The 23,166-nt window shown below is 34.1% G+C and overlaps 1 protein-coding gene across 1 annotated transcript; it reads right to left on the minus strand.

Moving 5' to 3' along the window:
• Positions 1 to 5,336: 5,336 nt before the first annotated feature.
• On the minus strand, positions 5,337 to 22,722 carry LOC129216085 (hemocyanin G chain-like). The gene is made up of 9 exons (XM_054850234.1): positions 22,457 to 22,722; positions 16,428 to 16,645; positions 14,955 to 15,160; positions 13,687 to 14,083; positions 12,182 to 12,310; positions 9,840 to 9,974; positions 8,436 to 8,622; positions 7,078 to 7,298; positions 5,337 to 5,656 (listed from the first exon to the last, which is right to left on the minus strand). Exons 1-9 carry the CDS (start codon positions 22,650 to 22,652, stop codon positions 5,468 to 5,470), a joined length of 1,878 nt encoding a protein of 625 aa, XP_054706209.1. The 5' UTR covers positions 22,653 to 22,722; the 3' UTR covers positions 5,337 to 5,467.
• Positions 22,723 to 23,166: the final 444 nt, after the last annotated feature.

Here is a 23,166-nt window from a genome sequence, read left to right on the forward strand (position 1 = left end):
TTTCATTGTGCCGTAATTTTCAGAACAAATTTCCAATTTGTTCATTTTGAAAAAAGTAAGTAATCATAACTGTTTCACTTTGCCCCATATTCCCCTACTTGAAATGTTATCCTCACTCTAGGGCATTTTTGCTTCGTATTTTTATTCCTTTTACAGATTTTATTTAGTTACTGTTACATGCAAGTTCGGACACCAGCAAAAACAGTTTCAAGTTACCTTCTCCACATTTAGTATGTTTTATAGTTGTAAAAATGTGTCTGAACATTTATTAAACAAGTCACAAATTTGTGACGTTTGTATACGTATAACTTTTTAAAGTTCGTGCACAGCAGGTACCCAGTTTTTTGTTATTATAATTTTTTAGTTATTGATTAGTACATTACATTATCATAGATCAATTTTTATTCTGGCTTTTTTTTTTAAAGTAACTACAAACAGTTTTTAGCAAAAGAAGAAAATAAGATTTTTGAATTCGATCTTAATTTTTCAGTTTTGTTAACCGCTTTATTATTATTACTAGTGGTTACCACACGGCTTTGCCCATAGTAGAAAATTAAAAGGTCTTTTGGTTCGCCTGTATATTTACAAATAATGGATGGTAAATTTCTTGCCCATGTTACAGTTCCACGTTATAATAACTTGGAAATTTACTCATCCATCTTATGATAATTTTGTTCTTAAAATTGGAATAGAAAAAAAAACCTCATCGAATTTTCGAAAAAACGCTTCGAGGTGCACAAATAAAACTAACTTTGTGCCAAATTTCATGAAAATCGGCCGGACGGTCTAGACGCTATGCGCGTCACAGAGATCCTGACAGACAGAGAGACTTTCAGCTTTATTATTAGTAAAAATTATTCATAAGTATAGAAACTAAGCGAAAAGTACCACAGTAAATAAAATCTATGACGAATGGAATGAAAACCATGACCTAGGACACTGACTCACTATGATTTATTATTTAAAGCTGTCCGGTTTGCAGAGATCGACTATGATTTTTGAAGACCCTGGCCCCCCCTCTGCTTATTATATATAGTGAAGCAATAAAATATGTTGATACTTGCGTATCAATACAGCCATGCTAAATTTGGTGGTGTGTTATAATCTTACTAATATTATATATGCGAAAGTTTGTCTGTATGGATGTATGGATGGATGTTTGTTACTCTTTCACGCAAAAACTACTGAACGGATTTTGATGAAACTTTACAATAATATAGCTTATGCACCAGAATAACACATAGGGTAGTTTTCGTCCCGTTATGGGGGGCAATAAAACACAATTTTTTATAAATTCTCTAATATTGGGATGAAAAAATACTTGCACATATTTACATTATATGTCCATCGAAAGCTCTGATTTTTCTGCTGAAGATGGCACCTGTTTGAAATTTCTAAGTAGAATAAAAAACGAGTTATGAGCTTTTTAGTTCCATGTTCGAAGGCTTTCCTCAACTCAATACAGTATTTAGTGTATCATCTCAACTCCCTGTCGATAGCGACAATTGTTGTATTGTTGACTTTCTTTGCTTTTCGTGATTGTTCAAGGCTTTTCTCAAGTCAAATCTTGAAGTAAGATTTTTGCACAAAATTGGCAAATAATACATGATTTGGCTGATGATTTTCCATTTAAACGGAACTTTAATGAAATTAATGGTTTTTATTATTATTTATGCTGATTGAACACTTACTCATTATCCAAACAACCAGCAGATCGCCAAAATTTTTGCAGAAAGATTTCCGTAGCTGATGCATTTGGCAGTTTTTTCAACGTTGCTGTTTTTGAAGCCGAAGACTACGTCATAATGTTTCTCAGCTTTCACCATGTAAACAGAATATCGCCAATCAAAGAATTTTCAAAAGACTTTTTTTACCGTGTTAAATAATCCAGCAACTAAATTAGACAAATCCATAAACAGCACAAAAACTTCCATTAATTTTCCTTTTTGCACAATTTCAAACGATCACCAAATTTTATTACTTATTTTGGTAACATTTCGGATGAAACTGTTTAGCGCCATTTTATGGTGACCAAAAATATCTCAGCATCTGGGGCGATATCTCTGTAACGAAAATTAATATCATATCGTTTTACAAAGTATGGAAAGAATGGGGGAGCATCATCGAAGGTACCCCGAAACGACTTTCGCAAATTCGGTAAAATCGCACCAAGCGCCACAATGATTGAAATTTCCCGAAATAACTAAAGCAAATATAAGGGGATTACGAGCGCAGCTACTTTTTTTTAATCACTTCGTACTTCATTAGCCATACAGAGAAGGTTTTAGACTCCATGTTAAAAAAAAAGTATCAACAGATTAATCTTTTTAAACATGAGAAGATTAATTTCATGTTTTTAAAATTTGTATATGCTTAAATGTCGTGCTTTCGTTTCTAAATCAATACTACTTTGTTCTTTATACTTATTGCTATTTTAGTTTTATGGGTAAGGAAGAAACTCGATTTTTAATCACGCCAAAAAGATGTGTTTTAAATTCTTTCACTTAAAGCAGAAAACAAAAGCAAGTAACGATTTTTTCTAATAATTATTACTGACCCAGGCAACGCCGGGTATTTTTGCTAGTACAATATAAATACGTTATAAAAAGTAGAAGGGACCGTAGGCAGGTAAAAAGCTGTAACTGCAAGTTTTTCATATTTCCTTTTTTTTTTCTTTTTTTCTTTTTTGCATTTTTGTCATCTATTGTGCGTTAGCTTTTTCGTACAAGCTTACTTATTTGGTTTCCGCTGAAAGAAAAGATTGAAAATAAAATAATAGTTTAAAAAACTAAAAAAACACGCTTTCGTAGCAAAATGAAATAAAAAGTGAAAAATAATCTTTGGATGATAGTAGTTGACCAATCATTGGGTTGATTGGTCAACTACTATCATCCAAATATTATTTTTCACTTCTGTTTTTTAGTCTTATGTTGGATAATTATCAGGCAATTATGGGGTACATAAAAATTTGAATCAGATAGGGACTTAATTGACGAAATTATTTATAAAATAATATCTTAAAGTTAAGACAAGATTACCCCGATGGGAAACTACTGTGAGCTGTGTGATGTATTTCTGCGGAAATCATATTTACATTACTTTGAAAATTTGAGATGTATTTGAATAAAAGTTTTGTTCAACAATGGCCTGATCAGCAATGAATTTCCAATTGAAGGCTCACCTAAATTTTGGCATGAAATTAGTTAAAAACAATTATATTTCATATTCTAATTACCTTGGAACATTGGAACAAATTTTGTCTGATGCAGAAAAATTAAAGGTTTTTTAAGATATTTTTAAATAATTTTTGCGAGCATTTTTTAATGTATTTTTTTAATTTTTTCCTTTTTCACATTGTTGGATTTATGCCAAAATATTGATTAAATTTGGAGGAAACTAACAGCTAAAAGAGTTAATTAATTTGATTATAGAATATTGCATTATCATCGGGTCTGAGATCGCGTGCCAAATTTCAAAAGAATCCGATCGCATTAAGTGGGCGAAATTTGAGCTGCGAGATTCCGTTACAAAATACATACATACATACAGGTGAAGCTAATAAAAGCGTGTTAAAAAAACGTCTAATTTCCACATTTCCCTATTGTTAGTATTGAATCCAAAACTATCTCGATAACTCATTTCTGCAGATACTGCCATTCACCTGCCCACGGTAGTATAGTATACGATTATGGTCGCCCATATGCAAAATTTAAAGGGGGGGGGGAGGGCTCAAAAATTTTCCCCATGGTTTAGCAGAATATTTTCCCATGGAAACCGATTTCAGTACAGATTAGAGATATTAAAATTTGACATTTTTAATAACTTATTCATTAATGGCTGGAATTTTTTTTTATACATTTTTTCAAAGAAGAAAGCACTAAAAGCGAGGAAGTTCTCATTTCTAGGGGGGGGGGTGGAGCCCCCACTTGCCCTCCTTTATGGGCGCTCTTGTATACGATAGTTAAGCGTTATATAATATAAGGTGTGATCAAATTTTGCCCTTTGCAGTAAGCCTTAATTTTCAAAATTATCTATATTATAACTTTTAATATGGAACTATAGACTGAACTCGGAGTGGTTTTGGGATTTGGAAAAGTGATTAAATATTTGAAGGAATATTTTTTCCCTAGATTTAATATTTGCATCTTGCTACAGTGCGGTATGAAATGAGTCCAATTAAAACTTTATCTACAGATTTGGTGCCCCCCAAACGTTGGTGCCTTGGGCCCATGCCCCATGTGCCCATACCTCAACCTAGCCCTGTCGGGCTGTTATTAAGGCTTATTAATGACAAAAGTTTAGTTCATATAAATTGATGTTGGAAATATCTCGACGTTTCCAATGATATTGACCATAATGACATTTAAGATCATAATGACGGGGAGAAAGGTTTGTGAGAACATTTTACTGCATATGTGATAGGAAGTCTAGAAATATGGCGCCAAAAAATGTTGAGACTGTTCTTTTGCTTTACCAATGGAAAATTTATATTTATTTATTTCGTAGATACATTTTGGCCGAATTATTATTTTTCTTGCACAGCCTAAAACTTTAAATAATCTGCTTCAAAGCAATTCGTATTGTGAAAGTAAAAAGAGATGAAAGTATGTATCTTGCTTGGAATCACTTGTTTCTGTACTAGTATGGAAATTCAGAATCAATAATTGCTGCTGTGTGCGAAATATAATTTATACAATGTGCTGCGATGTGCAATAAGTTGTTGAATGAAAATACACACACACTGCTCTTTTAAGTATATTTTCTACGCTTAAAATAATTATTTTTCATTAAATTATTTAAGGTAGAAATTAAAAAGGCAGTTTTTAAAATATGCATACACAAATATATATTTACTAGAAATCCGCCAGTCAAGGTATGACGGGTGAAAATTGCTTCTATATTTGAACGAAGTCATTGCTTGTTTGGTGATATTTTAATAGTTGAAATTGTAACCTTAATTCCAGTGGATTAACCCTAAACTCCCGGAGGTAGCGTTCATTGTCGACAGTCTTTTCGTTTTTTCGTTTCCCTCAAATGACAGTCCTGCCAGTAAAACTGTTAAGTTACCGGATTGAGTTCAGCCTTGTCCCAATAAAGCCTTTCTCTGCATGTTGAACATTACCAAAAAATATTATCAAATTATCATGTCTGGGCGCGAGTTTCATTGTTGATGACGCCAGGGTTACTCGATCATTCGCTATTATACATATGAGAATTTGACAGTATCTTACGTAGTAAATCTAGAATTCTTTTTTTTTTTTTTTTTTTTTTTTTAGAAGAAAACGAAAAATTGGAATTTCCTATTAAATGTTTAAATAAATAAAAACACATTTGTGAATAAATATTTAGTTTTATTTCCAAACTAGATTGTAACTGACAAGACTGTTGAAATAACTCTTAAAAACTTGATTGCTGCCATTTTGCTCTGAAAAAAAAATAGTGGTGAAGTAGTTCATATGTTTTGCGCTTAGCCCAAGAATTTGATTTTGACATCTTGGAGTATCATGTTCTCTGTGAGGAATTCGGCAGCTGTGCGAGCATGGATCGGGCGATCGAAGGGGAATCCCATAGGCTTCTTGTCAGGGTATTTCTGGTCCTTAGCACCGCAGTAGCTTACTGCATCGTTGCAAATAGTCTTGTTGGCAGCGCCCTCAGGCTGAAATAAAAGAAAAAGAACACGTATCAGTCAACATACAGTAATTATGACATTAATGGACAATTCCATTTATGAACTTCTTGACTAACAACCACAGAAGGGAAAATTTTCTTGCTGCTTTTAAAAAAGCGGAAATATTATTCCAATTATGGTTTTACATGGCATAGGATGCCAGGAATGAGATAAAGGTAAGTTATTTTCCACAAAATATTTAATGCCATCATCATCATGTTCATATATAAATAATAACGAATGTTACTGACCGAGTAACACTCTGACATCGCCAACATTGAAACTGGCGCCATAGCATGATAATTTCATAATATTTTCTGTCAAAGTTTGACATGCAGGGAAATGTTTTATTTTGACAAGGCTGAACTGAATCAGATAACTTAACTGTTTTCTGGTAAAACTGTAATTTTAGGAGGATGAAAAAACGAATAAGTGGTCAACAATGAACGCTATCTGCTGGAGTTTAGGGTTAATCTACTGGAGTTGGTTGGTTTGACACCTTAAGTTGGGTAATTTCATTTTAAAAAGATAGTATCCCTGAAAACTAATAGATGCGTCCATTTCCGCCTGTAAACTTTTCCATCCCATCGGAGGTCAGACTGTTCGAATAGATTTCTATTCCGCATTAAGCCATAACAACGTAATTTTGTAAAAAGAACCTTTATATTTTTTGACCAGTTTTATAAGAGTCCCAACCTTGGTATGCAGTAACCAAAAGTCTTACACCTTGCTAAAAAGTAGTAAAAATGTGACTTGCGTTAATCTGGCTTTGAGGTACAGATATTTATTGGAACACGTCAAATTTGAAGGCCAATATCTCTGATAAAAAGGCAGTTTTCCCCAGTCATACCGTATGACGGGTTATTTTCTAGTTAACAGAAAGAGGTCACCGTAACAGACGGACACAAATTGCTATTGTTCCGACATACCTTTATGCCTATTCCGCACAACTGATAATACTTTGCTAAAACAACATATTTAATACAAAAAGTGTAGAGAAATAAGTCTCTCATAAAATTGTTTAGTGTCCACACAGTATGTATAAGGTAAAATGCAATTTGTATGCGTAACAGACTAACATTTTATATATTACAGACAAGCAAGGAATTCACTGTCCTTGTTGAAACATGCATATATGTTTAAATATATAGAATGTTTAAATTTTAAGTCACTGTAGTAAAATAAAACGTTCATAGCTTATGTACTCTGAGGCAGCACTCAGGGCCGCCCAGAGCCAAGGCGTCCCTGAGCTGCCCGCCAAGATTTTTAGATTCAATCGAGAAAAGGTAGCATTTGCTCCGAATTTCCCAAGCGAATTTGCTCTAAGAATCAGCGCAAAAGAAGTTCGCTTAAAATATAAAGCTTTTCTAGCATAATGGTGAAATTGAAGGCAATTTCAAAACCCTTACGTTGTCTACGGTGTAGTCTGTGAGCATGACGAACAGCTCGAAGTCCATTCCCTTGTGGGTTCCTCTGGGGATGAGCATGTTCTCCGGCCATCCGCAACTGCAGTATTCGCTTGCGTTTTGTGAGCCTTTACCTGCTTGCAGTTCGTCGAAGGTGAATGTGTGAGCCAGAGTCACGGCGGATTCAATAGCATTTCGGCTGAGTGTGTTCTTTCCGGGAGCCACTGTCCAAAAAACAAACACAATAAAATCAATAAATGGTATCAGTATTAATAACTGAGATGTTAATTCAAAGTTTGCGCACATTTATATTTTTAATTGCATCTGTGTGAGTGTAACAAAAAAGTTGGACATAAATCCCGCTAGAGGGAACAGAGAAACTAAACTCTTTTAAAGTTAAATGATTCCGTTTAGATAATTTACACAAGAGAAAAGAACCTCAACTTTTTCTGAGTAAGAAAGTTGATCGTGACCTGACGATCGAGTTCGAAAGGTTTAAGTAGCAGAAAAATAGGGTTAAATGCTGTGATTCTTTTTGAGTAGAAATAAGAATTTCGTGTTAACTAAATAAATTGAAGTAGGTCCTATTTGATACGACTGTTTTCTTTTTCATCTTGATAAAAGGTTTTGTGTGTTTTTTGTGTATGTATGTAAAATTCTTTGATTGAAAGCATAAAAATAATGGGTAAAAGGTAATTGGGGAAGGGAGTAATTACAGAAACACTCTAGGGCAAACCTAACCTGGCAGCATTGTGAAAGCTACGGAGATCCTAACCGCAGCATTACAACGCTGGCAGGTTAGGTTTGCCCCAACTATAAAAAAAATACAAGTTTAGGGAGCAATTACATCCATTTTTTTAAATTTAAATTAATGTTATCTATTTAATAAATTTTCGTCAAGTAAAAATGAGGCAGTGAGAAGCAAAGGGATGTAAGTGGATACTTTCAAATTTTGAGCAAAACACGTTTAAGGATAAGATCCTAGGTAGACTTTCACTGATTTTTTTTCTAAATCATGCTCGATAGAAGCACTATCAGAGCTAAGTATTATCTCTTGCCATACGACAGAGGAGAGGTTCACCTACCATTTGTACTGGTTATCTCCAAATTTTTAATTTTGTCACTTTTTGCTTCTCACTGCCTCAAATGTTCTTTTACATTTTAGTGCTGAATGTGCAGATTGAAATTAAAATCATAGCTTGACATTTTATGAAAACTAATTTTAAGCTTTCATTTGATAAATATTTATTTCTAAACGTGTGTTTTTCGAAAATGGACTGGAGGAGCGGGAAACCCTGAAAACATTTATTAATCGAGTTGGTGATAATTAAAAGATATTAGCTGACTAATTTTATTCTTACGTTCTTTGTGGAATTTGTCGAGTTCAATAAAGAGCCGTCTCTGTTCATCAGGAACCAAACGATTTCCAAGTTCGTCGAATTTAGGTCCAAGGAACACTCGAATAGTGGCGTGTTTCGGAGCTCCAGTGGTGTTGTCAACGTTGATATTGATGGAGAAGGGCTCATGATCCAAATGGTGGTACTTTACCTGTTAGCCAATAAAAAATAGTCGTTAGCATACGGTGGACAGTAAAATTCGCCCGTATTGAAATGATATTTCTTTATGATAGTAATTCAATTACTCAAATTAAGCGAATAATAGGGTTGTTTCCATCAGTCAAAAGTACTACTTCTGGTCACCGAAATTGATAAAATGAGCCAAAAAAAAAAAAAAAAAAAGAGTGAAGAAAATCTTTTATTTTCAAAACGTTTATTTCTTGATTAATTTTTTTAAATGTCGATTTTTCAAATAAGGCGTGGTCTTTATGACGTCACAAGTGATGAACTTTAGCGCGCTACTCCACTAGCACGCTGAATGCTTACGCTTGCTGTCTACCGCTTTACCGCTTTTCCACGTTATGATAATTCAGAAGCGAATTAAATATTGCGCTCTACGCTTGCTATCAACCATGTCGTTGCCAACACATGTGAGTAAAAAATCGAGTTAAATATTGCGCTCTGTGCTGCTGGCATCAGTGGATGGCTTTTCATCACTTGTGATATGATGCGCAGAAGCAGGAAAAATAAAATTGAATCTGCGCACGAATTAAGATATATTTTTTAAATTATTAAACTTTGTCAAATTCTTTTAATAATGGTCAAATCCTATGTTTTTAAGCATGCCCTTTCAGAAAAAAATACTTTTAAAATTTCGGAAATGACCCCATTATTAATATATTAACTTTAGTTGTAAGTAATAAACATCTGTATGCGTGTTGATAAAAAACATTGGTCGGCTCAAGACCGGTCATGAAAAGCAACTTTGCATTTTCTATTTGATGCTTCTTAACTAGAGTAACTCGATTTGAAAATTTTCAAAAATATTTTGTTAAACATTTGCGCAGCATTTGCCATTTTATGAATGTAACTATTTATTTAGGGCACTTTTAATTTTAATTCTTTTTTGTTTCTTTAAAACTAGTTTTATTTAGATTTAGAAAAAGTCCGAATTAATCACACCTCAGAAATTTCAACGTTCCAGTTTATTGATTTACGTATATTTTGCTGTAAAAACTTTTTTATTATAATTCTATTCCACTTAGGTAAAAAAAAAAAGAAGCACGTAAGATTTAGAAAAGTTTTTATTTAGCATCACTTGTTTAAAACGATCAATATTTGGCTATTTTTCTGCGACATTTTTCTGCGGCAAACAAAAATTGCTATAAATGTAAAATATAAACATAGGAAATTAAATATATTCCTTACCGAAACTTTCTTGCCTGTGCCGAAATTGATACCATGAGAAAGGTCCAACAGATCGTCCTTCATAAAGGTTGTCACCACATTGTTCTGTTTAGCTTGAATTTCAGCACTGACAACTTTCACTCCAGCGAAGGTCAACTGTAAAAATAGCAGTATATTACCGTCATCTATTTGACAAGAACCTCCCCCCCCCCAAACGCGACGGCACACCCACCTCTCAAATACTACAGAGCTCCTCAATAACGAGAATCCTCCCCCCCCCTAAAAATACCCCTATAAACAACCGCCATAAAATTTTAGAACGGCACATCTGTACTTTGGTGAGCCCATCCCCTTGTATTTATTATACGAGCCTTTTCAAAAACATTTCTAAAAGATCACAAAAAAAAAAAAAAAAATAAATAAATAAATAAATAAAAAAAAAATAATAAATAAATAAATAAAAAACGAACTTGTGCGGATATTTAGTCAAAAATGGAGTCTGTTAAGCGAAATAATTTTTGATTCATAAAGATTAAAGATTTAAGTTTAATAATAATAATTTAAAGATATACTTGGATAAATTCTAAAATTCCTTTTGCAATTTCAGGTGTAATAGATTGGTTCATGGATATTCATTCTCAGGTGTAATTGTTACCGTCGCTACACAGAAGGCCATATTGCTGAATTGGTTGCTAGGGTCTACGTCATCTAATCGAGGCAGCTTTGTCTTCACTGAGATGCATATTCCAGTTTATTATATGATGAAGTTTGTTATCATCTGCTGAAGAGAGCTATTCCAGGAGGATTATAACTATATTTAAAACATAAAAGGTAAGCTGCGCTTTTTTGGTACATCATATTCGTTTATAATCATGGAAAAAGCTTTTCTTAAAGAACTAACTGAAAATCCTAGAAGTTGCCGGATTAATTGACTATGAAGCATAGCGGTATATAAAGTTTTGACAGAACTAAGTTGAAATTTACTCGATACATTTTAGATTTTCTTTGCGAAATTAAGATGTTTGTGCACGGAAAATGCTCGTTTAATTGTAAATTCCTTTTCTCATTAGTAAAAGATGCGACGGTAATGGTGTAATATTTTCATTACGTGGGAGAAAAAGGACCAATTCATCATTGAACTTTAGTACAGTCAACTTCTAAATTGTCTGGTTGTTTGAACTAAAGTATGAAAATGCCAGCATCACTAAAAATAAATTTAGATATTTAAGTAAAACAAATCTAAAAGAAGATAAAAAAATAAAATATGAACTAGAGCTCGTTTTCATCGATTTTTATAATACTAAAATCTAGTTGCAATTTATGTCTAAGGAAATGTTGCATAAAAATGTTATAAGAAAAATTGCAAATTTCAAACTTTATTGTCTGTTGAAAAAAGGCTTTAGCAATAACATTTTAATAATAATAATAATAATAATAACATATAATGTATATAAAACTTCAGTAAATGAAACGTAAAGAATCAGTGTCTTATGAGTTTCTGACGTTCCTCCGTTACCTCCGTCCAAGACAAAGTAGATGACAGTATTTTTAGAATTCGTTGAAATGACATTACTTACGAATAAAATCTGGTTTTGTGAAATCGAAAAATACACATTAGAACCAGAGACTTGGTAACATAACTGTATCTAGGAAAGTAGCCTGCGAGTATCATATGAGTCAGTGAAAAACCAAGGGATGCAAGTGCCAAAATTAAAAATTTGGATGTAATCAGTAGGTACATATGGTAAGAGAACTTCTCCTCTGTTTTAGGGCAAGAGATGGAACTATAGTAACTCGGGTGGCTGCTATACAGCATGATTTATATTTTAAAAAAAATCAGTGAAAGCCTACATAGGATCTGAACTTTAAACGCGTTTTACTCGAAACTTTAAACAGTCTGCTTGCATTAATTTGCTTCTCACTATCTCATTGAGGTAGTGAGGGGGGGGGGGGGAGCAAAGGGATGCAAGTGGCAAAATTAAAAATTTGGAGATAACCAGTACAAATGGTAGGTGAACCTCTCCTCTGTCTTGGGGCAAGAGATAGTACTAATAGCCTGGTAGGTGCTGCTGTACAGCATGATTTAGAAAAAAAAAATTCAATGAAAGCCTACCTAGGACGTAACGCGTTTTTCTCAAAACTTGAAAATGTCCACTTAAATCCCTTTGCTTCTTACTGCCTCATATGGGGAATGCAATTTGGAGATTTGTTTTTGGTTTAAAATTAGCTAACAATTTTTATACAAGTAAACATAGAGAATAATTTAAAAAATCTCGTTGAGGGAGACTCAAAATTGTAACAAAATTGTAACTTATCTTCTTAAAAAAGTAATAAAATATTAATTAAAAAAAACATATAATTACGTCTTCCTTGGTGTAGGTTTTCAGAGTTAGTTTGTATTCCTGGAACAAGTTGTCTACAAATCTGTGCCATCTGTAGAAGATTGGATCACGAAGGGCAGTTGAAGTGTCACTCATAACTCCTGGGTTTTCCTTAAAGAGAAATTACTTCGAATTGTAAAAATTCGTAAGAATTGCCTATTATTTATTTCGTAAATCATTATTTCATATTTCTTTTATAAAAAATCTGACAAGTACATCATATTATGAATGAAAATCATGTCTACACTTCAAATAAGAAGTATCCGTTTATTAATGGAACAGTCCGTTTTTGGGACTGTTCCATTAATAAACGGAACTCCTACTTAAAAATAATCGGGAGCTTAAAGTGATAACGATTACAATGGAAAAAAGTGGTTCTTAATTATTAGGGTTACGAAGTATCATCGCTAAGATGTAGCGATCATACTGAAAATAAGCCAATGTGAGCTGAAACATTTAAATCGGTTTGAACTAATAGCTTACTATATCAAGGACTTTATCTCTTGAAAGTTTGAATCTTCATTGTTCTACATTTTTAAGTTCAAGTGCTTCACATATTTCAATATTTAACTTGATTTAGATGAAAAAAATATAGTTAAAATTTAAGTTAAATGTCCTTAATGCAGATTTGAAGCAGACAGTGTAATGCTTTAACGAAAAATATATTAGTTTTACTGCCAAATTCAAATGCATTCACACAAGTTAGAGTATACGAACTAGTAAGAAAGTAAGAAGTATTAATACCAGTTGAAGGAACAAAATATAATACGAAAACAACAAAGTAATACGAGAACAGTTTAGAACTTGCTTGAAAATAACGCTTAAAATAAAATACATGCAAGTGAATTAGCAAGCTGAACTTGGAAAATATTTTTTTTTCTTCATCTTTCTAAATTTTAAAAAATGTTCAATTCGTTAAAAGTTAAAGAGATGACAATTTCTAGTGAACAGCTTGAATTCTTTCATTTAATTTGCAGTTGAAAAAGTGTTTATGGCGACGCATTTATTTATTGAATTAGTTAGTCTTAAAAAATCTCTTTTCGGTTTGAATTTTGAGTCACATATTTACACACTTTCATGAAAAGTACATCGGTCAAGATATTTCACAAATTAGGCGCTTTCAATTACATCCATCTCTGGAAAAAATTATCTAACTTTGTACTATAAAAAGAAAACAATGCTTTACAATTGTATGAGACACAAAGCCGTTTTAGGGGCTCAAAACAGCTTTCTAAATTCTACGTGAACTTTTCAGTTGTTTTTAAAATGAAATTATCGCTTATTTTTACCTTTCTTTAAAACAAATCTCCTAGTTTAAAATTTACGTTTAATGTGAAATGAATATTGCTCATCATGAATGTCATATTCTGAGGATGAAAAGTGTGTTGTTTTGGAAAACTGTGACTTTGAAAAGTTTCGAAAACTGGCCTCGGACCTGGATACGAAGTGTCTTACAAACATTCAAAATAAACGTTCAATATTCTTACTTGGAATCTGCCATCAGGATCATGCATTCTAGCCATCATCACGTGTCCCCAGTTGTGGAGGGATCCATAAAATCCTTTGTTTGGCGAGTCGGAGCTAGCTTCAATGATGGATCCCAAAATGTTGGCACCATTGGCTTCATCCAGGGCGATTTCCTTGCCGTCTTCACCATGTACGTGCTGCAGATCGATGGCTTCCAGGATTCGTTCCCTCCACCTCTCCATGTCTTGCACATCGACATCGGTCAAGTCCCTCAAGCTGAAGCCCTGTGGTCTGGAGGCATAGTGCAATCCACTGACCAGAGAGGTCAAATGAGGAGCGTAGCCTTCAAGTCTTTCCTCGAAGTTGTGGAAGGGAACCATACGCTGGAGACCGTTCGATAGCCTCTCGCAATCGTACCTTGGAGTGGAAAAAGAATATTAATACTAATTCGTACGCAAGTGACGAGTTGAAAAAAAGGGGGTTTTGAGATTTGAAATCATGAATTGTGTTTCTCAGTTACTCAAGATCAAGTGGTTTAAGTGACGTTTAAGTTTTCTACAAAACTGAAAGAGAATCATATGCGCTGCAGATTGTTTGTCAGTCTTCCATAATCATACCTTTGGTTTTAAAATGGAAAAGAAACATTCATTGGTACGTAGAGTTATATAAAAATTATCTTTTAAAAATGCTTTGAAAATTGAAATCCTGGCTGTGCTACTTGTGGTCAAGTGAAAGGTGTACCCTTAAGAAAAATCACACAGTTTTGGTAGTTGTAGGCCGTTTGACAGCCGTTCAAATATGTATCTTAAATTTAGAAAAAATAGCTCGAATTGTCGCTCTAATTAGTATGGGTAACTACGTATGAAGTGTAAGGAGCAAAATTTTCCAGGAGTTCGAATTTTTATTTTATTACAAGTTCGTAAATTTGATGAAAAGAAAAGAAAGGCCTTTGAAAAACGTTTAATTACACACAGAATGTATTTTTAATGCTACAAAAGCATCTAATCTTTGTATCTTATATGTCCAACGTAAATTACATCCATGAAGTTTTCTAAGACTAAAACCTATAGCGACAACTTTGAAACAGGCGTTTTTTTCTCAAATTGCGATACAAAAGCACATAATTTCCTAAACATCAAAACCTCATACTATGATATTCTCAGACGAATCCCGCTTCAGCATACAGAATTATGATTTTAGAAAAAAATAGAGAAATATGGTTCTCTTTAAACATTTTCCAACTTTATTTTTCTTTGAACTCATCAAAAAATGTTTAAATTTGTCTTACCTTGCGCACATCTGCTGGTGCATGTAGTAGAACAATTCTCCTTTTCGGTCTTTCACTTTACCAGTAACAGCTGAATCCCAATAGGCTGGGTACACGACGTGCCAGTACCAATGGTGAGCATTAATACCGACATCTTCTCTAAAGTAGGCCAGTTTGTATTCTGGTTCAAGAATGTTGCCAGTATCTTCAATTTCAACCACGATGTCCTTATGGAAAATAAATGAAGTGAAAAAATAAGCCTCGTGTATTTACAAATGCTTAGCATTTGGTGTAGTTTTCAAAAATTTTGAAACGACAATCACAAACATGACAATAAATAATCACACATGACAATAATTAAGGCTTATGTAATCGAAGCTGGTTCAACAGATACCTTGATTTTTACTTTGCTCTATTCCACACATTCCTTGCTAAGATAATTGCATTTTTCATTAATTTTGGCATCGATTCACCGTTTGCTCGTATGCAATACTCCTTTTGTTTCAGAAAGAAAAATGGTTTAAGCGATGCATACACTTCCTCATTTGGTGACTTTTGTTTCTTGAGAATGCAGTTGGCATTTCTTTACTGCTGATGGAGCTGAAGACTGACAGAAAAATTTCCACGCCGGCTTAAGCGCTATTTTCCATTTTCATAAAACTTTCGATGCTACTCATTGTCTAGTTTTAATTATTTGGCGAATTATTTTTAGTTTCAATAGAACTTAAAATTTTTTTTGATGCCCTAATTAACTTATTTGGCGTATTTTTTACATTTTAATTTGAAGCTTTTCATATTACTGCAGCTACAAGATTTTCGAAAATTTTCCCCGACCACGTTTGCTTTGTCAAAGTCAAACCCCTTTTTAATGTCAAACAACTCTAAGCATAAAATCAGAAAAAGCTCAGAACTACTTTTGATTGCTTTATTTTGTTTATAAATGAATGTTTACGCATAGTTGAATGACATGTGGCTCAAATCTCGCTTCCAATAACCTGACATTAAGAAGTAAATGTTTAATGTATCAAACACGCGGTAAACTTACTTTTAACTTCACTTAGCCGTAACGTGCGCCATATGTTTTTTTTTTCTTTTTCAACAAGAAAAAAGTACATTCCTCCATTTTTCTATTTGCAATAACCTGTCCTAAAAAATTGTACTCTACAGCAGAAATGGGGGGGGGGGGGTGGTACTTTATTTAGAAGCAGTATCTATCAGTAGTAGAACAAAATCATATTGATTTATACCGAAAAAATGTCCCAATTATAAAAAAAATATTTCCTTCATTATAAATTGCAAAAAAATATGAAGAAATGAAATTTGTCAATTTGACTTGTTTCCCTTCCCTATCGAAATTAATCAGATTTCCGTTAAACTGGTTTACCAGCAGCCGGTCAAAAGGAAGTTCATTACACATTAGAATTACATTGTGGAAAAACTATCATTCTTGTAGATCGAGTTGTGTAACATCAAGGTAACAAATTTTGGACATACCTCAGTGGGCTTATTTTTGGCTTCCTTGGTTGCAAGATTGATTGTTTCAGCCGGGATGAATCTGTCAGGGAAGACTTCTTGGATGGGGGGCAGGGTGACGCCCTTGCAGTCATCTCGATGAGCAACAGCTACGGACAGAGCATAAACGAAAAGACCTTCGTTTACTACTTCTCGGGCCTGCTTGGCGAGAGCCAAGAAATCAGCGAAGTCAGCAGCAGCTGAAAGAGATAAAAAAATTGCTTCATATGGCACTTGGTCGAAATAAAAGCAAGAACAGAAATTAGAGGTTTCTCCGCAGTTTCGCCGAAATTTAAAAATTTCTCTCTTTTAATCCATCAAAATACACTGCTCGACATTGAAAATGCAACACCAAGAAGGAGTGGTCAGAAGGTGATGAAATTTGGAAAAGAGACAGAGACAGCAAGGAATAATAAATGATCTTAATTTCAAAATGATAGGCAGAATACAGAGCGAGAACGGAGTCGGCTCAGTAGGATGCAGGACCACCGCGGACAGCGATACACGAGAGTCAATAAGGGTGCGGATGGTGTCCAGAGGGATGGTTCTCCATTCCCTTTCAACCATTTGCCACAGTTCGTCTTCTGAACGAGGCAGGGACAGAGTCTGTAAACAGCGTCCAATCACATCCCACTCATGTTCGTTTGGTGACAGGTCAGGAGAGTATGGTGGCCAGAGAAGCATCTGTGTGCCTTGGAGAGCATGTTTGCAGATAAGAGTACTGTGTGGTCGGGCGTTATCCTGCTGAAAAATTGCATTAGGTAGCCCTTGAAGGTAAGGGATTGCCACTGGCCGCAGAACATTATCCAAGTGTCGTTGGGCCGTCATAGTGCCCTAAATACGAACTAAAGGTGACAGAATTGCACCCCAAACCATTATGCCACGTTGTCGTGCGGTGGGACATCCCACAGTTACTGCCGGATTAGATCTGACTCCACGTCGACGCCACACACGTACAACGACTATCACTGGATAAACAGAAGCGGGATTCATCTGAGAACACGACATTTCGCCATTCTGTCATTCACGTCACTCTAGTCCGGCACCATACTAAACGTTGCTGTCTATGTTGTGGGGTCAATGGCAGTCTTCTTAGCTGACGCCGTGATTGCAGATCACGTGCGACCAAACGACGAAAAATGGTTCTAATTGACACGGTAACATTCAGGGTATCTTGCACCTGCTGCAGAATCGAGGATCAAGTGACTTGTGGGTCTGCTACAGCTTGTCGGTGGATGCGTCGATCCACACGTTCTGACGTCACTCTGGCTGCCCCTGCACCCCTCAATCTTGCCACATTTCGTTGTTCCAACCATCTTCGGCACAGCCGATGCACCGTGCTCGCATCCATGTGGGTATCAGCTGCGATTTGACGTACGGCCCAACGTCCCCTTCTCAGTCCGATCACCATACCCCTCGTAAAATCGTCCTTCTGCTGGAAGTGCCTTCGTTGACGTCGGTCTGGCATTCTCTCGTGTTACACGTATCCTCCAAGACAAAAACAAAATTTCTTCGATAATTCTCCAGTCAGAAATAACGACACGAATATTGCCCATTCTGCAAGTTCCTTCCCTTATATCCCTTTTCACGTGAGTCGGAGAGCTGCGCATTTCACATCATTTACATAACTCAGTAATGTACGTCTACTCTAAAATTTGCATAAATTTCTGAATACACCTTCTTGGTGTTGCATTTTCAATGTCGAGCAATGCATATGATTGAAACTGAAAAACAGGGCGGAAGAAAATTCCGTGTCGGCGAAACTGGGGGACCCCGAGTCAGAAGGAGCTTCGGAATAAATGTGAGGGGCCGGGGGGGGGTCTCAAAAGTCGGGGGGGGGGGGGGGTATTTTCTAGAACAGCGTTTCCCAACCTTTTTTCCCTTGCGAACTCCTTTCAAAACGCGAAAAAAGTTGGACAACCCCTTGTGCAGTAAGTAACAAATAACAAGGGGGGAAAAAAAGAAAGAAAGAAAGAAAAGAAAAAGAAAGAAAGAAGGAAAAAAAAGCCATGCATGAAATAAAATTCTGGAGAAGTGTTTTAGTTTGATATTGCTCAATGGTTCATAAAAAAATTAAAACATAGTACCGAAATAAGTACAAACGTTTCTAAAATCTAAAATGAAATGACCCTAAACTAGAAACTGAATGCAAAACAAATTAAACAAAGGACAAGCCCAGCGAACATTACTTGTTGAGTTTCAGTCAATTTAAAAAAGAAAACTCTTAACGGGATAGTTGTGGAATAAAGAAGCAAAAATTTGACTCAAATATCGCAGAGTTTCAGTCTTCCTTCAGGTTCTCAACATTTAATTTGTTTCTGTATTTATCTCTGTGTGTGATGTAAATAGTTTTCACATTGAAAAAAGTGGATATAACGTTTTAAAAGTTTTTTTTTTTTTTTTTTTTTTTTTTTTTGTGACACAACAGCACATTTATTTGTAACACTAAACAGAAGTCAATTAAGGAATAATAATGTACTGCGTACATTAATCGTTTAAGTGCTGAAGAATTTTCTTGCTCTTCAAAAGGGTGGATTAAAACAGTAGTTAGTTTTCATTTCATTTTATTTTTGTAAAATAATAGAAACGCCTGTAATTAACTAATTATTACATAAAAAATAATGTTTACCAACAAAATACTTTTATGCCTACTTGTTATAAGAAGCTCTTTCTGAAAAAAAAAAAATCATGAGTTCCTTTTTTACAGCGTACATCAAATTGCATAATTTAATTCCGTTTTTTTTTTTTCTTTTTTTACTTACTTTTCTTACTATTTTTTTTTTATTACACCTCACACACTGTAACAAGCTTCACCCAGAAAATTGTTCTTAAGCAAAAATATTTTTTTTTCGCGCTTCTTGTATTTTGGGGTTCCTTCTGTATTCCTTCTCTTTTTCATCAATAAAAGTTAGAAGTTAATTGTGGTTTAGGTATTGTGAAAAATATTGCAATGAACACCAGTGCGATTGCACTTCTGGGCATTTTCAGTTCTCCATAGGAGAGTCACGATAGTTCCTCGTCACATTCAAGTGGTAAAAAGAAGGCAAGGGCAAATCCCGCTCCCCGATTTTGGTAGGGGGTCGTCATCGGAAAAGAGGAAGTAAAAGTGCAATTTTTGGGTTCAAAAAGGGGTCTGAGGCAAATTTTTCGAAACATGGGTCTCCAAAATACACTGTTTCGCTATATTTGATCGGTTGAGGTAATGAAAAGCAAAGGGATGCAAGTGGCAAAATTAAAAATTTGGAGATAACCAGTACAAATGGTAGGTGAACCTCTCCTCTGCCTTGGGGCAAGAGATAGTACCAGTAGCCCTGGTAGTTGCTGCTATACAGCATGATTTAGAATAAAAAATTCAATGAAAGCCTACCTAGGATCTTATCTTTAAACGCGTTTATCTCAAAACTTGAAAATGTCAACTTGCATCCCTTTGCTTCTTACTGTCTCATATAATGTTGCCATGAAATTAAATTGAACTTTCCGATCAAAAGCTATTGAGAAAACCAAAATATTCATATATTTTCATCTTCAACTGAAAACCTAGTATTCAAAAATGGAACTTTTTCGGTTTGGCTTCAATTATATCATGCTAGAAAAAAACGGGGAACACTCGCGCCTTGGAAGAGACAAATGAATAAATTATGAATTTAAAAAAAAAAGTGAACTTAAGAATTCATCTCAAACTAATTTGTTAAAATTCTGTCATTACATTTTTTTTTCGCGAACCCTCGTCATACCTCCCGCAAGCCCCCAGGGGTTCGCGAACCACCGGTTGGGAAACGCTGTTCTAGAACATAGCTGGTATAAAAATAAACGAAGTCATTTCAGAATTTTACGTTTTACTCAAAAGATTGCCATCGACTACCTCCCAATTTCGTTCATAAATGGAGGATTAAATATTGAAACCGAAAAGAGTCTGCAATTTTTTTGCTTAGTTGTGATTTTTAATTGCATTGATTTTCAGTTATAAAAATATTCAAACATGCATACTAGATGGCAATCTTCAGGTAGCTGTTCTATATTTTATGTAGCAAATGATATCAGTTTTAACAGAAAGATGCTCGGAATGATTAATAAAGTGAATAAAGCGCATAAAATTCGAATAAATCCAAAAAAAGAAAGAAAAGACGCAAAAAGAAAAAAAAAAGCCTTTGGAAACTAACACGATGTCTTGACTAGACAAAGATGCAGAATTCAGTTTTTAGGGCATAATAGACTCAATACATTTTGATGGTTTAGAACTAAAGTATGTTATTTCATCTAATTAACAAAACAATTTTTTAAATAAGTTCAAAAGGAGGAACACACACAAGAAGAAAAATATAAAGCGTTTTTTAGGTACTTGTTTATAACACTATAATACTTAAAAAGGAAAACAGTAAAAGTTTATCACAGTTCGAAAGTCTTCCTTTTAGTGTTTTTCTTTTTGATTTAAAAAATTATATTTTAAAAGATTATTTTAATTTTTGCCTAAAATTATCACAAATTTCAAAATAACAAAACGTTTAGTAGACGGACAAAACAAGATCTGATGACAGGCGATAGAATATAATATTGTAAAGAGCTTCTAAAAATAATATTAAAAAATATGCAAATAAATATTTGCCTATGTTTTTGGGGCACATGCTAAAAAGAAAAATAATAATCAAATGGAAATATAATAGAGTTATTAATTGCTCATAAAAAACTCGTTATATATTAATGATAACAATGTTTCAGGATGTTTTTAGTTTTCGATAACACTGACTAAATGAATTTAATAACAAAAAAATATACGCGGTACGAAGAAGAACATTCAATTCGTTTTTATGCATCTTTCCCATAGTTCCAACATCAGTGCTAGTTATTCGAATAAATTATGCCTCGTAATTATACAAAATATACCAAAAAAATCGTCTTTAAAAAGTACTTTTAAATGCATGTGATGCCTAAAACAGTTAAGGGTACAAATTGATCTCTATTTTGAAACGTCTTTTCTGAGTTCGGTTTTTTCATACATATAGTCAAATCTTATTTAAGGAATTGTGACTTATTGTTGACTATTATTCCGCAACTGCTTTCTCCTCGAGTATACGAACTTAAGATAGTATTTATGTAAATATGTTTAAAAGGAAGGCGAACGTAACAAAATCTTACTATGTATATTTTTAATAATATCTGATTTTTATCTACTAACTTTTATGCATATTTTTAATTCGAAGTATACAATATTTTACGTTTTAACACTTGATAAATTAAATGAAGCAATAAGTCTAAATTTTTATTATGCGTCAAATAAACCCTAAAAATATGAAAAATACCCGAGTTATAATTAATTTTCAACTTAAATCACATGGCGTAATAAAATTAAAAATGTTTACGGATTGAATTTTAAATAAACTGGCGTAAGAAATATCCTGGAAATGGCCAAAGAGTTAAAATTGTACAGACAAAAGAAAAAAACAAAAGAACGTATACAGAATTCTGAAGTTCGAAGTTTAAGTAAATTATATCAAACTTAACAATCTCTCATGCCTATTATGTTTAAACGAATAATTTGAAGCGTTTTTAATTTTTATTTTGTTTACTTTGGAATAAATATTTTTATATTTAGTTAATCCTACATTGACGCAAGTTTCTTTCTGCCTAGCTAGTTTGTTTTTTGATGACTGCTCCAAGAATTATGGTACACATATTTTTTTTAATGTTACCATTTTTAAGTGTTATTTTGTATGATCATTAGTATAAGTTAAAAATCAGTAGAGATAATACTAAAATTTATGCAAAATAAAATTTTTAAAAATACTGAATAATCAACTATAAAGCACATGGGATTTCAAAAAAAAAAAAAAAAGTAAAAAAAAAAAAAAAAAAAAAAAGATTAAAAAAATAATAATAATAATAAATAAGCATCATTTAAAAACCAGACAATCCTTTGTTTCAATATTTTTAATCTGTCAGAAATCGATTATATTTTTTAAATTGTACCTAATTTAAATTAAAAAAAAAAACATCAAGTGCATAACATTACTTACAGTATAGAGCCAAGAACAGTTTGGTGGCTTCCTGTAGGTGCTTCGTGTGGAAGCAAGAGAACAGGGTTCCTCTGGGCAGAACTCCAACACCAATCAGTCTGGCATCTCGCTGGTCAGGCGGCAGCTGTTCCCTTGTGAGCGTGGTCAGTTGCTCGAACAAGGGCAACAACTGGTCAAGCTTTTCCTTCACCGACATGTTGGAAGCTGTCCCGAGGGTTTCTCTGCAGCAAAAAGCTGATCTGTGTCCGGAGCGGAGACTACCTCGCCTCCATTCTGGTGGTCAGTTTTATATGGCTACATTTTGCTTCGCGGCAGAATTTCCGAGAAGTATTTTGCTTCATGCTTTCTGGGTATCTGTGGGAAAATCAGAAATAGTTCTTATGAGACCGGCTCTAAAGACTGCTATTGATAGGTATCGGAGATGGGTGCGACAGGAAGCGAGAACTTCCACCCCGCGCGGATCGCTTGTAGGCGAACTACAAACAAGATTATATCGTAATTAATATACTATTGATGTCGATTTCACTCATTTACGTAAAGATGAATTGTAGAGTAGTAACTCAACTTGTAGTAAAGCAACAACTGTTGTAACAGCTTGTAGTAACTAAAGTGTTTTCTCAAGTCTAACTATATTCAGAGTTGGAGTGAGGGCAGGGCCGGCTCTATTAGTTCTGCCGCCCTAGGAGATATTTACAAATGCCCCCCCCCCC

This window comes from Uloborus diversus, chromosome 2 (genome assembly GCF_026930045.1).
Source record: "Uloborus diversus isolate 005 chromosome 2, Udiv.v.3.1, whole genome shotgun sequence".
In the NCBI taxonomy this organism is placed as follows: Eukaryota; Metazoa; Arthropoda; class Arachnida; order Araneae; family Uloboridae; genus Uloborus; species Uloborus diversus.

What these genes read in the sequence shown, in the direction of transcription:
- LOC129216085 (XM_054850234.1), bottom strand. Translation starts at nt 22,652, where the DNA reads ATGTCGGTGAAGGAAAAGCTTGACCAGTTGTTGCCCTTGTTCGAGCAA. An exon ending in CCAAAAATAAGCCCACTGAG is followed by an intron (nt 15,161 to 16,427) that starts GTATGTCCAAAA and finishes ATTTTCCATAAG; the next exon opens with GACATCGTGGTTGAAATTGA. An exon ending in CGACAAATTCCACAAAGAAC is followed by an intron (nt 7,299 to 8,435) that starts GTAAGAATAAAA and finishes TTTTTTGGACAG; the next exon opens with TGGCTCCCGGAAAGAACACA.